General features: G+C 42.3%; 1 protein-coding gene across 1 annotated transcript in view; it reads left to right on the top strand.

Moving 5' to 3' along the window:
• lrp1ba (low density lipoprotein receptor-related protein 1Ba) overlaps positions 1 to 21,810 on the top strand; it is a 333,352-nt gene that overhangs the window by 139,423 nt on the left and 172,119 nt on the right. Inside the window, exons 28-32 of the mRNA XM_036564311.1 lie at positions 5,012 to 5,143; positions 7,584 to 7,811; positions 8,249 to 8,423; positions 9,713 to 9,807; positions 14,197 to 14,350. Of these exons, the coding sequence (XP_036420204.1) occupies positions 5,012 to 5,143; positions 7,584 to 7,811; positions 8,249 to 8,423; positions 9,713 to 9,807; positions 14,197 to 14,350 (784 nt within the window). The remainder of the gene's footprint in view (positions 1 to 5,011; positions 5,144 to 7,583; positions 7,812 to 8,248; positions 8,424 to 9,712; positions 9,808 to 14,196; positions 14,351 to 21,810) is intronic.

Below are 21,810 nucleotides of genomic sequence, written 5' to 3'. Positions count from 1 at the left end.
AATCTGGAACGCATTACTAATACCCACCCGTCAGGCTCCTTCTGTCACTGTTCTTACACACATAAATCCATATTTCTTTGCTTTAGTTTAACTAGTGTTTTATTGGTTTGCATTATTTTACTGGACTATTTCTTTTACTGTTTTGTTAGTTGCAGTGTTTTTATTGATTTTTTTTTTTTATACATTTATTTTATGCATTTTAATTTGAATTGATTATTAATATAGCCCTTGTTCTGTTGTTGCTTTAATTTGTTGGTTTTTATTTGTTTATTTTTTTTTTATTATATATTATTATTTTTTAATTTTCTTTTTCATCTGCATTTTTAATATATGAATGAGGCTACATAAAGTATTATTATTATTGGCATATAAAACAAATTGCATGCACAGGCTGATTTCAAATTAATATCCAATAAAAAGAATCAAGGACTCAAAATACCCATAATTCTTGGCTCAGATAAGGTCCCATTTACATCAACCACCTGCACCCGATTTGGTAACTATGACTGAATCCAATAACAACTGGACCCAAGGAATTTTTATATATCAGAAATGGACATTATTGGGCGTTTTGTTTGGACAGACCACTGCAGACCTCTTTCATTTTAATTAAATATCTACTAAATTCATAAGTTCCACCAGATTGAGCTTGAGTAGATAATCTATAATCGGCTATTCAACTCAAAACTATTAATACAATGTAAAGTCCAGCTGGCATGTTCAAAAGGTGTAAAAAATGAGAAATGTAATAAACAGACAGTGATTATAAAATAAATAAATAAATGAAGAGCTTGGCCAGCAGTTGTGGCACGTTGAGTCACTGGATGCATTTTTCTGGCGTGTGATGAAAACCGTCAGGCTGGTTTTCTGTAGTTTGACCCGTTGGCAAGCGAAACAAACTCAGAACAGCACTCCCCACTGGATGTGCTTTTTGTTTTTTAGAAAGAAGACGAGCGCGAAAGTGCACCGACGCGCTCCCTCACAGAGCCTTCCAGCGTCCGTAACTTATCCCTTTAATTTGCTTAATAGAATTAATGCACCCTGTGGGCGCAGACGTGTGAATAAACCGCCAAAAATGGCCAATAAATAAACAGAATTGGATCAGTCAGCGAAGGCCCTCCAGCGCGGATCTCCGGAGGCTCGGCTCTGCCAGCTGCTCAGAAACTCGGCTGATTCCATCACCGTTATTCTGAAGAGTGGAATTACAGCAGTAATTGTGTTGAGTGGTTTTTTCTGTAAAGTAATGACTCTGGATAGGAGATTATTATGGGTTGGAGGAAGGGCTTTTGAATGAGCACTGGTTGCACTGATTTTTGGTCACTGTGTTGGACTCTTTGTTGTCTTAAAAAGCTACAAAATCCTACAGGTTTCACACAAACAAGTGTTATTTTAGATGATATAAGATAAAGCAGCAGTTTATTAACCCCTTAAATGGTCAGGGGGGCCCACTATAGCTCAGCCAGTTCGCGTTTAAGTCCCTGTAGTTACTGAATAATAAGCCTTGGTATATAATAAGCCTGGGATTTTAAGGGGTTAATCCCTGTTGAGATATGTAAATGTCACAACATTGATGAAACAAATGACATGAGATGAAATCAGGTGTGACTGAATGCTTCACATTTAATATTATACCAAATAAATATTCACATCTATTTCTGTAGAAATGCATTAGAATTGTGTTAATATGAACCTCATTTTAAAAATAAAAGTGAGATGGTATGTGAAATGCACATAAAAACAGAAAGCAGTGATTAAGAAATGGACTTTGAACTATACTTAAACAGTACAGATACAAATTATTTTTAATATTTTACCTTATTGACTTCATTGTACACATAAACTTGTAAATATATACTCATATTTTAAAACTGATGCCTGCAACACGTTCCAAAAACCTGGGACAGAAGCAGCTTCAGACATTGTGAAATATCGCAATCATGTTCGGGTGCAAAAAGGAGCATCCAGGAAAGATCCTTTATGAAATGGGTCAAGGCCACTTTGCTTAAAAATATATCTGGCAGTTTAAGAACAAGCAACTGCAAGGATTTTAGGTATTTCACTCTCCACGGTGCCTAATATTATCAAAACATCTCTGTGCGTAAAGGACAGAACCAAAAACCACAACTGAATGCACAGCAAAAGCCATATGTCAACAACTTCTGGAAACACCGCCGATTTCTCTGGGCTCGATCCCATCTGAAATGGATCAGTGTTTTGTGGAAACGTGTACTGTGGTCTGACAAGTCCACCTTTCAGATTGTTTATGGAAATAATAGAAGTCGTGTTCTGCCGGCCAAAGAAGAAACGGACCATCCAGATTGTTACCAGTGTAAAGTTCAAAATCCAGCAGCTATCATGGTACAGAGGGGATTAGTGGGTAACCTGCAGATCTATAAAGGCCTCATTAACACTGGAAGATTGGAGCAACATATGCTGCTTTCTAGATGACGAGTTTTTCAGGATGGTCCATGTTTATTTCAACATGACACACCAAGAAACATTCTGCATGTGTTACAACAGCATAGCTGCAAAATCAGAGTGCAGGAGCTAGACTGACCTGCCTGCCTCCCTTTTAAAACATGGTGCATTATGAAGTAATGGAAAAACTCAAAAATTCTGATTTAAAAAAATGGCGTCTAATGATGATATTAAGTGCTGATAAAAGGAAAAGTGATGTAACACAGGGGTAAACATGCTCCTTTTTGGACCATCCATATTCAGAATGATCATAAAGTTCATAAGGGAAAACATGTGTGAGTGTGTCAGGTTGCATTAGCTGTGTTTATACTCAGACATTGTTTTCTTTGCATTGTGTTTTTGTTTAGGTTTATATTCCAGGTCATGGTTGAATCGGCTCTTTTTGGCTCGGGCTGTTCGTTGTGAGAAAGTCCAGTTTCAGTCCACCAGCATTACTTTCAGAGCATTTCAAAACCCAAACATTACGGCCGCCTCTCACGGCTATAACTGTCCATTTGTCTGAATCGTTTAGAGACGGACATAAGGAGGAAAATAAACCCGTTCAGCCTGAAGCGACCTGACTGTTTGTGATGTCCAGACTTGATTACATTTACTAACCTTATCTGGGTGCATTACAAACAAGCAGTAAGCTCTTTTTCCTAGTTATTGCAGACTGTATTCAGGTTTATTGGTCTGTTGTAGTTTTATTTTTCAGTTCAATTGACTTATTACATCTGACAAGTCCTGCTAATGTAGAGGTTATAGGTATTATGGCCATGGGTGACATTTCAACCTGAGATCTATGGGTTGAGGGCGAGTTTAAAATTTGGGTTACGAGAATGCAGTGAGTATCAGGATTACCCAATTTAGAACCTGAGAACAGCTAAGCAGGTCCATCTAACCTCAATTTTGGATCAAGATGATCAAGAGGAAAAGATCTAAGTGACTGTATAAGAGTGTTCTTTATTAGGGCACGAACAGCAGGAGCTTCAGTCATGAAGACTTCTCAACTGTCCCCAGTGAGCAGTGACTGAAGTGACCTCTGCATACTTTGCGAAAGACAGCAGTAAACAGGGCTGGAAACTGTGGAGGAAAGTGAGATATGCAGGAGCAGCTGTTCCTCAGATGACTGAAAACATCAGTTATCAGACTGAAGCCCTATTGGAGCTGGATTAGTTTTATCAGAGGAGGTCTGGTAATCTAATCTGTCTGTGATTTGACTGGCTGATTCATATGGGATAAAGGATCTCTGTTATTTCCCCAAATTACCCGAAACAGTCTGGATCCAAACATCATCACACAGATGTTTACGACAGCATTATGCGACAGGCGCCGAACAATAACACCACACTGTGTGGTGAATGATGTATACGCTAGCATTAGGCTAGTAAAGTGGGTTCATTCATCTTGTCAAACGCCGCTCAACAAAACAAAAATATTTAATACGAATGTTGTGGATATCAGTAGTCTCATCATAAACTGTGGGACTAAGGAATTGAACTCCATTTCAGCTGTTAGCCCCGTCTTCAGGTTAAAAACCTCCGCTTCAGCTTCATTCATTTCCTGCAAAGTTTAAGGTGGAATGGGAAAATTGATGCCCCAGAATGCAATTGTGGCACCTAAGGTGGACTGGGAAAATTCAAAAAAGGAAGCTGGCAAATAGGAAGCAACTTAAGCCTCGTCCATTTTCTGTTAATCGTTTTTTTTTATTTAATTTCTGAGAAGTGATTGGAGCAGGACTGCTTTTACTGAGGAGCTCTGAGTTTGGGGAATCATAGAAAGTAATTCACTCTTGAATTATGACTCATCAGACTGTAAAAACTACAAATATGACAGATTCATTCGGGATTAAAAGCATGGATCTCGTCTGTAACCACTCAATTTACAGCACGTCCTCAAGTTATACTAATCCAGCTCGAATAGGGCTTTAGAACAAACAGTCTGTCCACAACCACACTGAGAGGGATATTATAGTAGAGCTGCAGTGCAAAAACCAGTGACCATCTGAGAGGTCAGTACTGTAAAAACAATCAGCACTGGTCTACAGAGATGTGGAGAACAGTGGTACAGCCACCCTTCACCCTGTTCTCCACAAGTGGGAGAGTGCATGTGCAGCGTACACCAATAGAGAATGGTGTATGTGTCATGGTGGTTTAATACCACACTGAGAGCTTATCACCACTGTCAGTGGTCAAAGCTAGGCATCTTGGTGCAGCCGATCAAAATATAGTGGGCGGAGGGGGTGGGGTTTATGTCATGGACACACCCACTGCTCAAGAGCCAAACCAACCTGTGTAGACTATGTAAGAATAAATTACAACGTTTTTGACACATAAAACATGGGCAGTCTTATGTAATGATCTCATGAAATGTGTTTCATCACATCCCTGATATTGTTCTGTTTCAATAAATATGCTCTCTCTCTCTCTCTCTCTCTCTCTCTCTCTCTCTCTCTCTCTCTCTACCTCTCTACCGCTCTCTCTCTCTCTCTCTCTACCTCTCTACCTCTCTCTCTCTCTCTCTCTATTTTTCTTTTTCTTTCTGCCTCTCCCAGCTCCTAACCCATGTGAAGCCAATGGAGGGAAAGGCCCTTGCTCTCATCTCTGTCTGATAAACTACAATGTCTCCGCCTCCTGCGCCTGCCCTTATCTAATGAAGCTCTCTGCAAACAACCGCACCTGTCAAGGTGAGCCACACCCCTGATTGCACCTGCCCAGGTAAGCTACATCTATCTAGCTGAGCCACGCCTCCAGTCACACATGCCAAAATAAGCCAAACACTCAATATCACCTTGGAAAGTAAGCCACACCCCTCACCTGAATAGGCTGGACACACATCCTTAACCCTGCCTACTAAAGTAAGCCACACCTTCAATCACACTGTTCAAATAAGACTCACTCTAAATCACGCCTGCTTTGGCGAGCCACACCCCCAGCCACACCTATTCAAATGAGCCACACCGTCAACCATACCAAAGTAAGTCACATTCTCTCTCAAACACACATGCCCAGGTGAGCCTAACCCCCAACCACACCTGCCCTGCTGAACCACACCCTAATCACACCTGTTGAAGTAAGCCACACCCTCAACCATGCCTACCAAAGTAGGTCACACCTCCAATTGCAATTGTCCAGGTAAACCACACCCTTGACCGCACCTGCCAAAGTAAGCCACCTCCCCAGTCACACCTATTCAAATGAGACACACCCTCAACCATGTCTACAAGGTAAGTCACAACCGCTCTAAAAAGCACATGCCCAGGTGAGCCCCAAGCCCAATCACACCTTTTCAAGCAAGCCACACCCCCTAAACACACATGCCCAGGTGAGGGACACCCCCAACCATGCCTGCCCCGCTGAGCCACACCCTTAATCACACCTATTTAAGTAAGCTACACCCTCAACCATGTCTACTAAATTAGGTCACACCTCCAATTGCAATTGCCCAGGTGAGCCACGCTCTTAATCGCACCTGCCAAAGTAAGCCACACCCCCAATCATACCTATACTACTCAGACACACCCTCAACCATGTCTACTAAATTAGGTCACACCTCCAACTGAAATTGCACAGGTAAGCCACACCTTTAACTGCACCTGCCAAAGTAAGCCACAACCCCTATCATACCTATGCAAGTGAGACCCTCAACCATGCCTACTAAAGCAAGACACCCCCTAAACACACATGCTCAGGTGAGCCACACCTTCAACCACACTTTCAAAATAGTTTACACCTTCAACTGCGATTGCTCAGGTGAGCTAAAACCCCACCCACACCTGCCCAGGAAAGTCACACCCTCAGTGAGATGAACCCCACCCTGTACCCTCAGGTCAGGCAACAGCTGCACGTGCCCAGGTGAGTCTGAGCCTCTGCTCTCCTGTTGTCTTTAGTGGCCACATTGTGATGATCATGGCCTACAATCATCATCGTTTGGTAATAAAGGTAAAGACTATAGAGGTTTTGAATAAAACCCCACTTTGCTGTTGTAACTGAAAGGTTCAGGCCATTCTTCTGTAAAGGTTCCACAGCCACCATGGTCGGTTCTGCACCTCTTTGGTTCATTTCAGATTTACAGGCTTATTCCATGCACTGCTAAGTAATTTTAGGCCATTTTTCTAAGCACTAGTAGAGTTTTGTTAGTGAATCGGAGTGAAACTCTGATCTTGGAACAGTTCCAGCCCATCTCCGGAGACCCCGGTGACCTAGCTAAACTCGTAACCCGCGGGAACGGAGGTTCATTTGAATTTCCCGTTCTTAAAACCTTGGAAAGCGGTGCAGAGGTCAGGAGAGGAGAAAACCCTGCAGAAAAACAGGACGTACACACAGAGAGAAACATGTAAAGTTCAGCCGTGTGAGTCTCTCAGAGAAGAGCATGTGCTGAGAGGGTTCTGCCTGCATGCATGGAGAACCGCTCCATTCTGTGACCTATTAGCCTAAAAACTGTGGAATTTCATCTTCCGCTCTTCTGAGCCGATTGTTTTTACAGTAGGTTTAACTGTATATGAGATAGAGATACAGTCTAAAAGTGTGAAATCAGTGTTTTCAGTTATATAAAATCAACTTTGTTGCAAATAAATATCACAAAACAATATCCAGAATACAGCTGTCAGAAAATGATATCCAGAATGAAGTTCCAATAAAATTAACATCCAGGATGAAGTTCTATAAAATTAATATCCAGAAAGAAGTTCTATATAATTAATATCCAGAATGAAGTTCTATAAAATTTATATCCAAAATGAAGTTCTATAAAATTTATATCCAGAATGAAGTTCTATAAAATTAATGTCCAGAATGAAGTTCTATATAATTAATATGCAGAATGAAGTTCTATAAAGTTAATATCCAGAATGAAGTTCTATAAAGTTAATATACAGAATGAAGTTCTATAAAATTAATATCCAGAAAGAAGTTTTAATAAAATTAACATCCAGAATAAATTTCTAATAAAGTTTCTAATAAAATATAATAAATATTTCAATCAATACTGTAAGTTTGCAATATTTAATATACTAAAAGTTTCCAAACCTTTGAACATGTGTAACTTATCAGTAGGTGTACATGTTTACTGATGTGTGTGTTCTGTGTTCTGCGTGTTCTGCGTGTTCTGCGTGTTGTGTTCTGCAGTGGTGAAGAGGTTCCTGCTCTATGCTCGGAGGTCAGAGATTCGAGGTGTGGACCTAGATGACCCGTACCTGAACATCATCACGGCCCTGACCGTTCCCGACATCGATGATGTCACAGCCATGGATTACGACGCGACGGACGAGCGGATTTACTGGGCCGACGTTAAAACTCGGACAATAAAAAGAGCGTCCATTAATGGGACCAGACTGGAGACGGTCATGTCTGGAGGTAAAGTGTGTCTGAGTGGGTTCAGAAACTCTGACCTTCTACAACAACTAAGGATAAATTATAGAGGCACGGGACAACAAGTTAATTAATAACAGTAATAATATTAATTATGATGTCTATTTTTTGCTATTCATAATTTAAAATTAACATTACAAACAATGTATATATATATATATATATTTCAATATTTATTTAGTTATTTATTAGAAATGTTTGCAATGATGATGACAATAATAATAATAAAAATGTTCATACTTTTTTTTTCATATTTAACTGGTAAATTATGGGGACTATATCTATGTAATGTAGAGCAAACAGTATACAGAGACACATATATACTGTATATGGATAGATATGCAGATTTTTAGTTATAGATGTATTGATGTGTAGGTTATGTATGATTCCAGTGATATATATTGTTATGTATGTGTCTGCAGATGTGCTGAACGTGCGAGGGCTGGCTGTGGACTGGCTGTCCAGGAACATATACTGGATGAGCTCCGACAGCGACGAGACTCAGATTAACGTGGCTCGTTTGGACGGTTCGCTCAAAACCACCATCATCCACGGCATCGACAAACCCAGAGGCCTCGTTCTGCACCCAGCCAGAGGGTAACGCTTTAAACGAGTCATATTCCACATCTTATCCCTGAGCTTAACTGCTGTAGGCTGAATGGGTGGGGCTAAACTGTTATAGGCTGAATGGCTGGGGCTAAACTATTATAGGCTGAATGGGTGGGGCTAAACTGTTATAGGCTGAATGGGTGGGGCTAAACTGTTATAGGCTGAATGGGTGGGGCTAAACTGTTATAGGCTGAATGGGTGGGGCTAAACTGCCATATGAGCGAGGGGGCTAAACTACACTAGGCTCAGTGGGTGTAGATTTCTTCATGCTTTGTGACATCACAACCATGACGAATTCAACGTATGTTGTTTTAGAGAGATGAAGTTTAGTCCTCCGTGATGTTGGTCCTTTAAAGCAGAGCTGATTGATGATGACACAGTGAAAGCGAAGCTGAATGAGCTGCGTTCACAATGCAGAATCACACTCATACCTGCGATATAAAGGCTCCGCAGTTCCACGCAGAAGTTTTTCACATTAATTGCTGTCGGAGTTGCTGAGCAGACACGGCCCGTTGGTTAGAGAGTTAATTACCGAACCGTGCCCCGCGTGTTCGCGCATGTTGCAATAACCCAACTCGTCACACTCGCTCTCGCTCGGCTTATTAAGGCTGGCAGAACAGATACGCTCATTAAGACGCTCTTAACGAGCCAGCGCCGGGCATCAGCCAATCCAGCACTAGCATTTATCTTCTCCTTATTTGGCTGGTCAGTGACAGCTCGCTCATTTGCATACATCACGACACCACGAGATTAAAAAAAGGAGCTATTGTTTACGGTACGCTTACCGTAACGCGCCGGTTTATAATACGCTGGGCGTCTCCGAGATGCTGTTGAACATTTTCCGCACAGAATCCGTCTGTTATGATTTGCAGCCTCGGGCTGAACCTAAAACGACTCCTGAGACGTTTCTGAAAGTCATCTGTCTCGGAGGATAACGCGCTGCCAGATATGTGAACAAAAAAGTGACAGATTGATTCAGTTGTTTTGTTGCCCTCGGTGATGCTGCAGACAGATGCCTGTTATTGTTGTTGTTTTCTTTTTTTTTCATCTAAAAAATGCTCTGCCCTTTCAGCCGCAACAGTGGGTCTTATTGTTTCTGTGCTGTTTACATGTAAATATTATTTGACGGATGTGAATAAACCACAGATCGCCGTAAGGATGAGTAGACATGCGGTGCATATGAATGGTAAACATGACATACGGAGCTCTGAGCTTGACAGAGAGGTCATATGTGCATTTACAACACACTGTTGTGTTGTTTTGTGCTGTTTTCTTAGGAAAATGTTCTGGACAGATGGAAACACCGTAAACATGGCCAACATGGATGGGAGCAACAACAAGATCCTCCACCAGAACCAGAAAGAACCAGTCGGTAAAGTCAGAACAGCACACAGTACATGATGATGCACTCTTAGGCCAAAGGTATGTGGACACACCTAAATGAGCTTGTTGAACATCCCATTCTAAAACCATTGGGATTAAATATGGAGTTTCCCCCTTTGCAGATATAACAGCTTCCACTCTTCTGAGAAGGTTTCCACAAGACTTTGGAGTGTGTCTGAGCTCATTCAGTAAAAAGAACATTTGTGAGGTCAGACACTGATGTTGGACGAGAGGGTCAGGCTCACAATCTCCGTTCTAGTTCATCCCAAAGGTGTCTAGTGGGGTTGAGGTCAGGCCACTGGAGTTCCTCCACACCAAACTGGTCACTCCATGTCTTTATGGAGCTGCTTTATGCACAGGGGCTCAGTCATGCTGGAACAGGAAAGGCTCTTCCCCAAACTGCTGACACAAAGCTGGAAGCAGATAACTGTGTAAAATGTCTTTGTGCTGCAGCATCAACATCACCCTTCACTGGAACTGAGAGCCCAAACCCTGAAAACAGCCCAGCCCATCATCCCTCCTCCACCAAACTGTACTGTTTATCCCTCCTCCACCAAACTGTACTGTTTATCCCTCCTCCACCAAACTGTACTGTTTATCCCTCCTCCACCAAACTGTACTGTTTATCTCTCCTCCACCAAACTCTACTGTTTATCACTCCTCCACCAAACTCTACTGTTTATCCCTCCTCCACCAAACTCTACTGTTTATCCCTCCTCCGCCAAACTGTACTGTTTATCCCTCCTCCACCAAACTGTACTGTTTATCCCTCCTCCGCCAAACTCTACTGTTTATCCCTCCTCCACCAAACTCTACTGTTTATTACTCCTCCACCAAACTGTACTGTTTATCCCTCCTCCACCAAACTCTATTGTTTATCCCTCCTCCTCCGCCAAACTCTACTGTTTATCCCTCCTCCACCAAACTCTACTGTTTATCCCTCCTCCACCAAACTCTACTGTTTATCCCTCCTCCTCCACCAAACTCTACTGTTTATCTCTCCTCCACCAAACTCTACTGTTTATCCCTCCTCCACCAAACTCTGTTTATCCCTCCTCCACCAAACTCTACTGTTTATCCCTCCTCCGCCAATCTCTACTGTTTATCCCTCCTCCACCAAACTCTACTGTTTATCCCTCCTCCACCAAACTCTACTGTTTATCCCTCCTCCACCAAACTCTGTTTATCCCTCCTCCGCCAAACTGTACTGTTTATCACTCCTCCACCAAACTGTACTGTTTATCCCTCCTCCACCAAACTGTACTGTTTATCCCTCCTCCACCAAACTCTACTGTTTATCCCTCCTCCACCAAACTGTACTGTTTATTACTCCTCCACCAAACTGTACTGTTTATTACTCCTCCGCCAAACTGTACTGTTTATTACTCCTCCACCAAACTCTGTTTATCCCTCCTCCACCAAACTCTACTGTTTATCCCTCCTCCGACCAAACTGTACTGTTTATCTCTCCTCCACCAAACGCTACTGTTTATCCCTCCTCCACCAAACTGTACTGTTTATCCCTCCTCCACCAAACTCTGTTTATCCCTCCTCCGACCAAACTGTACTGTTTATCCCTCCTCCGACCAAACTGTACTGTTTATCTCTCCTCCACCAAACGCTACTGTTTATCCCTCCTCCACCAAACTGTACTGTTTATCCCTCCTCCACCAAACTCTACTGTTTATCCCTCCTCCACCAAACTGTACTGTTTATTACTCCTCCGCCAAACTGTACTGTTTATCACTCCTCCACCAAACTGTACTGTTTATCCCTCCTCCACCAAACTCTACTGTTTATCCCTCCTCCACCAAACTGTACTGTTTATTACTCCTCCACCAAACTCTACTGTTTATCACTCCTCCACCAAACTCTACTGTTTATCCCTCCTCCACCAAACTCTACTGTTTATCCCTCCTCCACCAAACTGTACTGTTTATTACTCCTCCACCAAACTCTGTTTATCCCTCCTCCGACCAAACTGTACTGTTTATCCCTCCTCCGACCAAACTGTACTGTTTATCTCTCCTCCACCAAACGCTACTGTTTATCCCTCCTCCACCAAACTGTACTGTTTATCCCTCCTCCACCAAACTTTACTGTTTATCCCTCCTCCACCAAACTGTACTCTTGGCTCTGCATTCCGGTGGGTAACGTTTTCCTGACATCCACCAAACCCAGATTGATCATCAGACTGACAGATAGAGAAGCTGTGTCGTGAACTGTGTGAACCAGTGGCGGCGCTTTATACCACGCCAGCCAACGCTTGGTACATAGTGCACATAGTGATCTTAGGCTTCTGTGCAGCTGATCAGCCATGAAATCCCATTTCATGAAGATCGTGATGCTCAGTTCTTGTGCTGATGTTGCTTCCTGAGGCAGTTTGGAACTCTGTAGCGAGTAATGCAGCAGAGGAAAGGCGAGATTAACATGCTATATGTGTGTTTGTGTGGTCTATCTCTTTGTGGCTGAGCTGTTGTTGCTCCTAGTTGTTTCCATTTTACAATAACATCACTTACAGTTGGCTGGGGCAGATCTAGCAGGGCAGAAACTTCACAAACCTGTGGCAAAGGTGGCATCCCGTGAGAGTGTCATGTTGCCAGCGTTTATCTATGGAGATTGCATGGCTATGTGCTTCATACACCTGAACACCTGAGCTCAATAATTAGCAGGGGTGTCCACATACTTTTGCCCATATGGTTTATTTTTTACTTTGCTCAATGAAACAAGTGGAGAAATTGTGTGGAACGTGCATTTATGTACACCAAAACCAGTCAAAATTCATTTCTACATGACCTCTTTTGAGCTTTCTTTATCCCAGGTTCTGTGCCTTTACCTTGATATATGTAAATGAGCTCTGTTCTCATTGGCTGAGCCTTATTGAGAAAGCAGTCTGAACTGAAACACTTCTTATAACGTCAGTGTGAGTGGGTGGGGCTAAACTGCTGCAGGCTGAGTAGGCAGAAATATGTAAATGTGTTGGTTTTTGTGACATCACAGAGGCAATTAATCCAAAACAGGCAGCTTAGCTTCCATATATGGACTGGGAAGTGAACAGTACGTTTTTAAGCTTGGAGCAGTGTTTATTTATACTACATCAAAGTCCTTTTTTCTTCAAAAAAGTGAGGAAAACTCAGTTTTGGATCATACAGGCCCTTTAAAGCAGCGCATGGCTCTGCTGGACAGCATTACCAGTAAACAATGCAGGCTTGGTGTCTTTCAAACTAATGATTGAATGCTCTTGTTTGGTTGGTGCTTTTATTGTGTTCATAACAAATGTGGAAAACAAACAAACGAGTTTATGACAAATTCTATGAAAGATGAACCAGCCGAGAATGAAAAGTTGCAGCATCTGTCAGATCTAATGAGATGTTTCTGGCAGATTTCACACATAAAACGCACGTAAAACTGTTAATCTAGTTTACTTTTGTAGCGTTTATGGTCCCTCGGTGTTTTTTATAGAAACAGTAATTGTTGTAGAAGAATTGAGTTATCTCAAACACACTGACCCCCTCTTCCTCCCCGCCTTCACATTTACCATTTTACTCTAAATATTTCTGACACTCAGTGCCTGTGATTTACAGCTCCAGGCGGATCTTTAATAACAGTAATTATGTATCTGATGTAGATGGAGAAGAGCGAAGCAGACTGTGATGTGTGGATGTGTGGAGACAAGCTCGGCTGCTTTTAGACACTAATGCCATTATGCTGTAAATAAACAACTCACCCTCGGGAACATCAAGATTAGACTGGAGTGGATGTGCACTCTGTTACTGTCTAATGAAAAACAACAGCACTGGTGTTCAGTCAGATACACACTTTATTAGAAACACCCATCTTGTGCTTCCACTAACTGGCCACTTTATTGGAAACAACTACCTTGTGTTTCTACTAACTGGCCACTTTATTAGAAACACCCATCTTGTGCTTCCACTAACTGGCCACTTTATTAGAAACAACTACCTTGTGTTTCCACTCACTGGCCACTTTATTAGAAACACCCACCTTGTGCTTCCCCTAACTGGCCACTTTATTAGAAACAACTACCTTGTGTTTCCACTAACTGGCCACTTTATTAGAAACAACTACCTTGTGCTTCCCCTAACTGGCCACTTTATTAGAAACAACTACCTTGTGTTTCCACTAACTGGCCACTTTATTAGAAACACCCACCTTGTGCTTCCACTAACTGGCCACTATATTGGAAACACCCACCTTGTGCTTCCATTAACTGTCCATTTAATTAGGAACACCTTGTATTTCCGCTACTGGCCACTTTATTAGAAACACCTACCTCGGTTTTCCACTAACTGGCTACTTTATTAGAAACACCTATCTTGTACCTCTTTCATCATTTTCTCTCTGTCTGCCTTCACAGGTCTGTCTATAGACTACTCTTCCAGCAAACTCTACTGGATTAGCTCAGGGAATGGAACTATTAACAGATGTAACCTGGATGGGAGTGGCCTGGAAGTGATTGACAGTCTGAAGAAGGATCTGATGAAGGCGACGGCTCTTGCTGTTATGGGTGAGTGAGACGAGTTGTGTTTGTCAGGTAATGAGTGGGGAAGTGAAAATGCATTCTAATGCATCAGCCTGAGAGTCGTGACTCAACTGCATCGATTTTGGAATCAATTATGATTGATTTTAGGAATATTTAATAAATCATGCAGTCATTTTTAGGCCAAAGGAAACATTCAGAGTCTTGGCCCTTTAGCTCAGTGGCCCTTTTAACTGATTAGAATCTGTCCTCCAGATTAGTTGGCGAGTGCGCATGTCCGAGTTGGTCAGCAAGATAGATCAGTGTGTGGATCTGGAACTTTCTGTGATCTACTGTGTTTCCTATCACTGTGTTAAAGAAGCTCCATGCTGCCTTTACTGCTGGGTGCACTGCAGTGGTTTGCTGTATGCTTGTTAAAAAGCCAAACTTTCCATGTCAATTAAATGTAACTACAGCATTGATAAATCATGATATTGAAAGAGAAGAGTAGATTAAACCTCAGGCTTAGTGCTGCAAAAAGTCCTTCTATTCTTCTACTGTTTACTGATTTTAGTCCACCATCTTCAGTACTGCGTAGGCCTCTCAGGCACAGTTTTAAAATGGTTTAAATTATATTTAATGAAGAAACAGTTTTTGGTTTCACTAGGAAATCATACATCAAAAAAATCAAAAAGTCCCACAGGTTCAGTTTTAGGGCCTTTGTTTTTCTCTTTGTACATGTTACTTCTAAGTGATGTCATTAGGGGAACATCATAGCTGCCAAGTAGCTTTGTATCACGTGAGAAAGTCACTAAAGTTCAGCCTTTTCTATCTCAGAGCGACGCAGAGAAACTTGTTGATGCATTTGTTCCAGCAGAGTTGATCACTGTAATGATCTTCTTAAAAGATCACCTGGGTCTTTTAGAGAGTTTAAAGCTCTGCTGCTGGTTTTTAAAGCTCTAAATGACCTTAAAGCCCCTGAATGTCTGTTTATGATCTCAGATCTGCAGATTCTGACCTTCTGAACTCCTTCAGTAAAACACAGAGAACGTGGAGAGACTCTTTCAGTTATTCTGCTTCTAAACTGTTGAGCTCAGTTTAGCTTTTATTAGGCAGTCGAGCTCTTTTTGTGTTAAACTTTTTTATTAGCGATGGTGCATCGCAAAGCAATTCTGTTCTATTTGTATTCTTCTTCTTCTGTTTCTTTTTCTGTCGAATTTTTGTCTGCTAACTCACCCCACAGTTTTCAAGATGTCGACACCATTCCAACTACTGAATGTTTGGTCTGATCAAGACTGGTGCACTTGTTTACATTTTTTTGATCGGACATACGATTTTCATACAACCATGTTTAAACGTTGATCCATTAGCAGCACCCTGTTAACCATGGGGCACCATAGCAGTGACCTGGCAAACAACTGGAATACCATAGAACCCACTTTGCAACACTCTAACAACCACTTGGGATGTCATAGCAATCACCCAGCAACCAGCTGGGAGACTATAGTAACTACCTAGCAACACCCAACAACCTTGCAACTACAGGGATTCTATAGCAATAAACTAGCAACACCTTAGCAACCACCTGGAATACCATAGCAACCCCTTAACAACACTGTAGCAACCATTTGGAATACAATAGCAACTGCTTAGCAACACCTTAGCATCCATCTGGGATATGACAGCAACCAATTAGCAAAACCCTAGCAACCACCTGGGATACCAAAGCAACCACCTAGCAACACCCTAGCAACTACCTGGGATATCATAGCAACCACCTAGTGACACCCTAGCAATAATCTGGAATAGCATAGCAACCAACTAGGGACAACCTAGCGACTACCTGGGATACCATAGCAACCACCTAACAACAACTTAACAACTACTTAGCAACACCCTAGTAACCACATAAGATATCATGGCCATACCAGGGATACCATAACAACCCCATGAATACTTTAGCAACCGGTTAGCAACACATTGGCAAACAGTTAAAATACCATAGTAACCATTTGGCAATCCACTATCAACCACCTGTGATACCATAGCATCCACATTAGAACACCCTAACAACAATCTGGAATAGCATAGCAACCAACTAGGGACCCACCTAGCAACCACCTGGGATACCATAGCAACCACCTAACACCCTACTAACCACTTGGGATGTTATGGCAACTGCTTAGCATCATCTTTGCATCTACCCGAGATGCTGAAGCAACCGGTCAGCAACATATTAGCAACTGCTTAAGCTGCGCAATCACTCTAGTTTAGTTTAATCTGTTATTGTTTCAGATTATTTTAAATTAACATTCTTAACTTTTCTTTATTAAATTAGTTCACTGATAGTAACATTTCAGAACAGTAACTATAATAGAAGAACTCAACTAATTTCTTCTATTACTGTTCAATTTTATCAACCGTCTGTAAAGAACTTTGAGCTGCCATTGGTATGAAAAGTGTTCTATAAATGAAGTAGTTTTTATTGTTGTTATTATTATTATTATTATAAATACGATTATCATCAAACATCAGAAATAGCTGCTTTATTAGCGTTATGTTTAATGTGTGGTGTAAAGCAGGTCCCTGTAAAGGCAGTGGTTATTTCAGCAGAACACTGGATCTGTTTGAAGCGTCCGCCGTACAGTAGTGAGAGAAATGATCTTTCTTTTCTTTTCATTAGCGTTTGAGCGCTCTGAGCACGTGCAGCAGGGCTCTGTAGTCAGAGCTGATATTAGTCTGCGCTCTGGGGTTTTTCCTCTTTCTCCATGTAACCTAATAACGATCTTTTCCTCCCTCCTCGACGTTTATGGAGCGCGGGCGTGCGATCGCTCCGAGGTTTGTGTTGATTTGAAGTGATTCGGCGGAGCTGAACTTGCACTGATCCTTTCCTGATGTCAGCTACGTTATTGTTCCTGCTGAATTCCCCTTTCATTCCTTCTCGTCTTTATCTCCTCTCAATGTTTTGTGTTCGTACATCAGTAGCGATGAGTCAAAGCTGATTGAGCGACTCTGTTTTTCCTCTGATGAGTCCCAGGTGACCCGGAGACTCAACCTGTTCCGTCAGTTTTCCCCTCTCCTCTCATTCTGCTGCTCTATTCACTCGTTCTCTTTTCACTCACTCGCCCAGACCTCCGGCTCCGTCTGCTCTGACAATATGTCCAAGGAAACATTTAACTTCTTTTCTTTATTCATTCGGTTTGATTTATTTATTTATTTATTTATTTACTGGAACCTCAGCTTACGAGAGATAACAGTTGAATGCTTCCAATATCAAACAGAATGCACATGCACAAGATCTCCTGTTTGCTTTAGAGAGCTGCTTTCCTTTATAAGACACAATTAAAGCGATACTTCAGCCAATAATTGCATTTACCCCAAATTTGACCAGCTAAGACCTGCCTCATCTCTGTATTTGACTTCTTTAGTCTTAGCACTGGAGCTACGATGCTAAAAAGGCTAAAAAATAATGCAAGCTTATACCCCACCGATTAGCATTGTGCTAACTGAGCCATCACCCTCAGTGTTGTTCAGTATCTCTAATAGACCTGGTTGTGTCGTTTCTGACACTGTATGACTCACTGTTATCTATAAATATGTACTAAAGCACTTATTTGTGCTAATAAGCATCTGTTACTTGCTACATTTTAGCTACATTTTAGGCAGTGTGGGGTAATAAAACATTTCATACAGCCTCAGGAACCACAACGTCAAGTCTGTTAGAGATTAATTAGCAACACGATTTAAGGCAAGAGATGATTTAGACATGCGGTTAGCAATTAGCAACCCTAGCAACTGTCTGGGATACAATAGCAATGCTTAGCAATGCCTTAGCGACCACCTGGGATGCCCCAGCAACTGCCTAGAAACACCTCAGCAACCATCTGGGATGCAATAGCAAATGCTTAGCAACACTTTAGCAACCACCTGGGATACCACAGCAACAATGTAGCAACACTCTAGCAACCATCTGAGATACCACAGCAACCACTTAGCAACACCGTAGCAACCATCTGGTATACAATAGCAAATGCTTAGTAACACCTTAGCCACAACCTGGGATACCACAGCAACCATGTAGCAACACCCTAGCAATCATCTGGGAAACCACAGCAACCATGTAGCAACACCGTAGCAACACCCTAGCAACCATCTGGGACACCATAACCACCAACTAGCTACCACCTAGCAGCACCCTAGCAACCTTCTGGGATAGCACAGCAATCACCAAGCAACGCTCTAGCCACAACCTGGGATACCACAGCAACCATGTAGCAACACCCTAGCAATCATCTGGGAAACCACAGCAACCATGTAGCAACACCGTAGCAACACCCTAGCAACCATCTGGGACACCATAACCACCAACTAGCTACCACCTAGCAGCACCCTAGCAACCTTCTGGGATACCACAACAACCACCTAGCAATACCCTAGCAACCATCTGGGATAGCACAGCAATCACCAAGCAACACTCTAGCAACCATGTGGGATGCAATAGCAACTGCTTAGCAACACCCTAGCAACTACCTGGGATACCACAGCAACCACGTAACAACACCCTGGCAAACATCTGTGACACCAACACCCTAGCAACTGTCTGGTATACAAAAGCAACACCTTAACAACTACCTGGGATACCATAGCAACTACCTAGCAACATTCTCCTTGTAGCTCCAGCCCAAACCTGAAGACACCTTGACCCCCGGGTGTGTTTGCTGGTTGGCTGCACTGAGAGGGAGCAGTGAGGGTGAGGAGATCAGATTTGTTGGCTAAACCATCACATTAAGACCTCATTAAACTATAGTAGCGCTGAAAGTGCTTCAGTGAGACTCGTCCATATTTAGCCAGAATCCAGGATCGGGTCACCTTTGATATCTGGCGCGGTCAGATTCATTAGGACGTAAAACGGCAGAAACCGCTCGTAGATCAGCGTCCTGACTTTGAGGAGTGTGATGGATGTGGGTCGCTGGGTTTCAGACTTGGTGTCGGCCTCCGCAGGAGAGAGCAGGAGGCGCACATTCCTCATCGTTCGTGGAATGACGCTAATCACTATGGTAGCGAGGCAGCTGTTCAGGTGGAGGATCATCAGCTAGCCTGACTTACAGCATCTGCTGCTGAGATTATATTACCCCCTTCAGCTCTGCTCACCTCCTCTCACCTCCTCTCACCTCCTCTCGCCTCCTTTTGCCTCCTCTCAGCTCCTCTCGCCTCCTCTCAGCTCGTCTCCCTGCCGGCTTCCCCAAAAGTGTGTTCTTCAGGGTTCTTTAGTGAAGACAATGGTTCTATTTAGAAGTCTGTAAAAGCATTTCAAGCTTAAATGGTTCTCTGCATGGTGAAATGGTTCTTCAGATTGATGGAGAATGTGTTGTAAATGGTTCTACATACCACCTAAAAGTTCTGCTATTGTTACAATGTCAAATTTGTATACAACAGCAGAACCTTTTTGATGCTATATAGAACCACATTGCTGCTGTTGGAACAAAACCTCGTATCTCCAAAATGGTAACTTTACAGGAGAAGGAAAAAACATACTTAACTTTTAATGTAAGTCAATGGAACCAGACTTTTTTCCAGGTAATTCTGGGTCGTTTCTTTTGGTCCATTCATCATGAAATTTACACACAATGCAAAGGACAACAGGCATTTTCAGATTATGTCAAAAACTGAAAAACATAAAAAATTGAGACGCGAGTCTTCTCTGAAGAACCCACGAAGGACCATCTTTTTAAAGAGTGCTTTCCTCTAGATCGCCTCTTCTTATATTTTGTTAAATCACCTCTCACTCATAGCTCAGTGAAACAGGTGGAGAAATTGTGTGGAAAGTGCAAATTGAAAACGTTTAATCTATAACACCTCTGTGTCTATAAGTAGAAAAGGAGAAAAATTATGATTTTTTGAATTTGACAGCAATTTAGAGTCTTTTTTCGCATTTTTGCCACGTTTTTTTTCATATTAGGCATCACAGCAAACTGATAATTCTTTAGAGAGAACGTACTTCTGCACATTTTAATGCACAGTTACTGTTAATTTGCTGAATTTAACGAATTGGGGGGCAGATTATATCAGAGAACATGGCCTGTGCACAAATCTCGGCACTATGGAGCCCTGCTTGACACCCTGTATGAATAAAACCATTGCGCTGCCACGACTTAGTAAGGCATGGGAATGAGATAATTATGCCATGGCCACAACTTAGTAAGGTTTGGGAATGACATAATTAGGCCTAGACCACAGCTTAAGGCACAATCTCTTTTCCATGCCTTACTAAGTCGTGGTCACAACTTAATTATCTCGTTCCCATGCCTTACTAAGTCGTGGCCATGCACGAGGATCTTGTTACCACACATTAATACGACGTGGCCACGCATTAGTTACCTCATAGTGCAAATTTATTCACTACAGAAAACCAACAAAGCGTCGTTTGACTGAGGAAGTTCAAACTTTTGTGTACGACTGTAACTGTATTAATTATATAATTTACATAATTGCATAGAGAAAGTATAGCTAAGGAAAGTTATGAATTCTGGGAAAAGAGGGGGACGAGGCCCAGTAGAGCTCTTGTTCTGTCGGTTCGAGAGCAGCGCTGCGGTTCCAGGTTAAAAGACCAGCTTTACTAAAACAAAAGTCATTTTTTAACCTTCATGTTATTGAGGCCAGGGCCGGGGAGAGCGAGGCTGACCTGCCTGGGCTCCGCTCGAGTAACTCGGAGGTTAAGTGTCTCACTCAAGGGCGTAAAGCTTTCAGATTGAGGGCAAGGACCTCAGAACCCAGCGGCCTCGACGACAAGGTCACTTTCCCACCGCGGCACCCAGCTGGAGCCGAGCGCTTCCCTGTCCGCTGCCTGTCAGTGTCTGTAAACACTCAGCTCTGTTCGTTTTTTAATTTTATTCTCCTAATCTGTATATTTTATTAATAATGTTTGACCACTGCATGACTATTTTCCAACCCAAGAGATGTGACAGGACCTGGAGAGACATTAGCATTAGCACTAGCTCGGTTCATTTCAATGGGATTAGCTCAGTGTATCAGGTGTCTTTGTTCCAGCACCCGAATGTGAGCCAGTGATCATAAATTCGATTCTCTGATCATGTTAGAAACACAAGAAATGATGTGTTAGCAATGCTGATTGGCTGCTCTTCAACTCAGTGGTCATGGTAACAGCCAAGATTGGGCAGGAGAACCAGGGTCCTGCATGAGCAGCGACGTGAAAATTAAAAAAGGCGAGGAAAAAAAGGAGCTGCTTTGTTTGATCAGTGGAAAAAGAAACATCATTTGGAGAGGAAATTTATATTGAACAGGATTTCTACTGTAATACTCAACCAGCCAAAGCCCACGACCCCCGTTTCCCCTCGCTTTACATCTTAGACTGTTATTTGTTACTGTGCTGAAATATGTAAATTAGCTCTGTTCTGATTGGCCTTGTTCAAAAAGCAGTCCAAAAAAAAAGCTGATAGGTGATGCTAAACTGCTATAGGCTGAAAGGGTGGGGCTAAACTGCTATAGGCTGAG

The sequence above is a fragment of the Colossoma macropomum genome, unplaced genomic scaffold, assembly GCF_904425465.1.
Source record: "Colossoma macropomum unplaced genomic scaffold, Colossoma_macropomum, whole genome shotgun sequence".
Lineage (NCBI taxonomy): Eukaryota > Metazoa > Chordata > Actinopteri > Characiformes > Serrasalmidae > Colossoma > Colossoma macropomum.
Note: the sequence above shows the minus strand (reverse complement) of the source record. Positions and strands in the feature narration are given on the sequence as shown.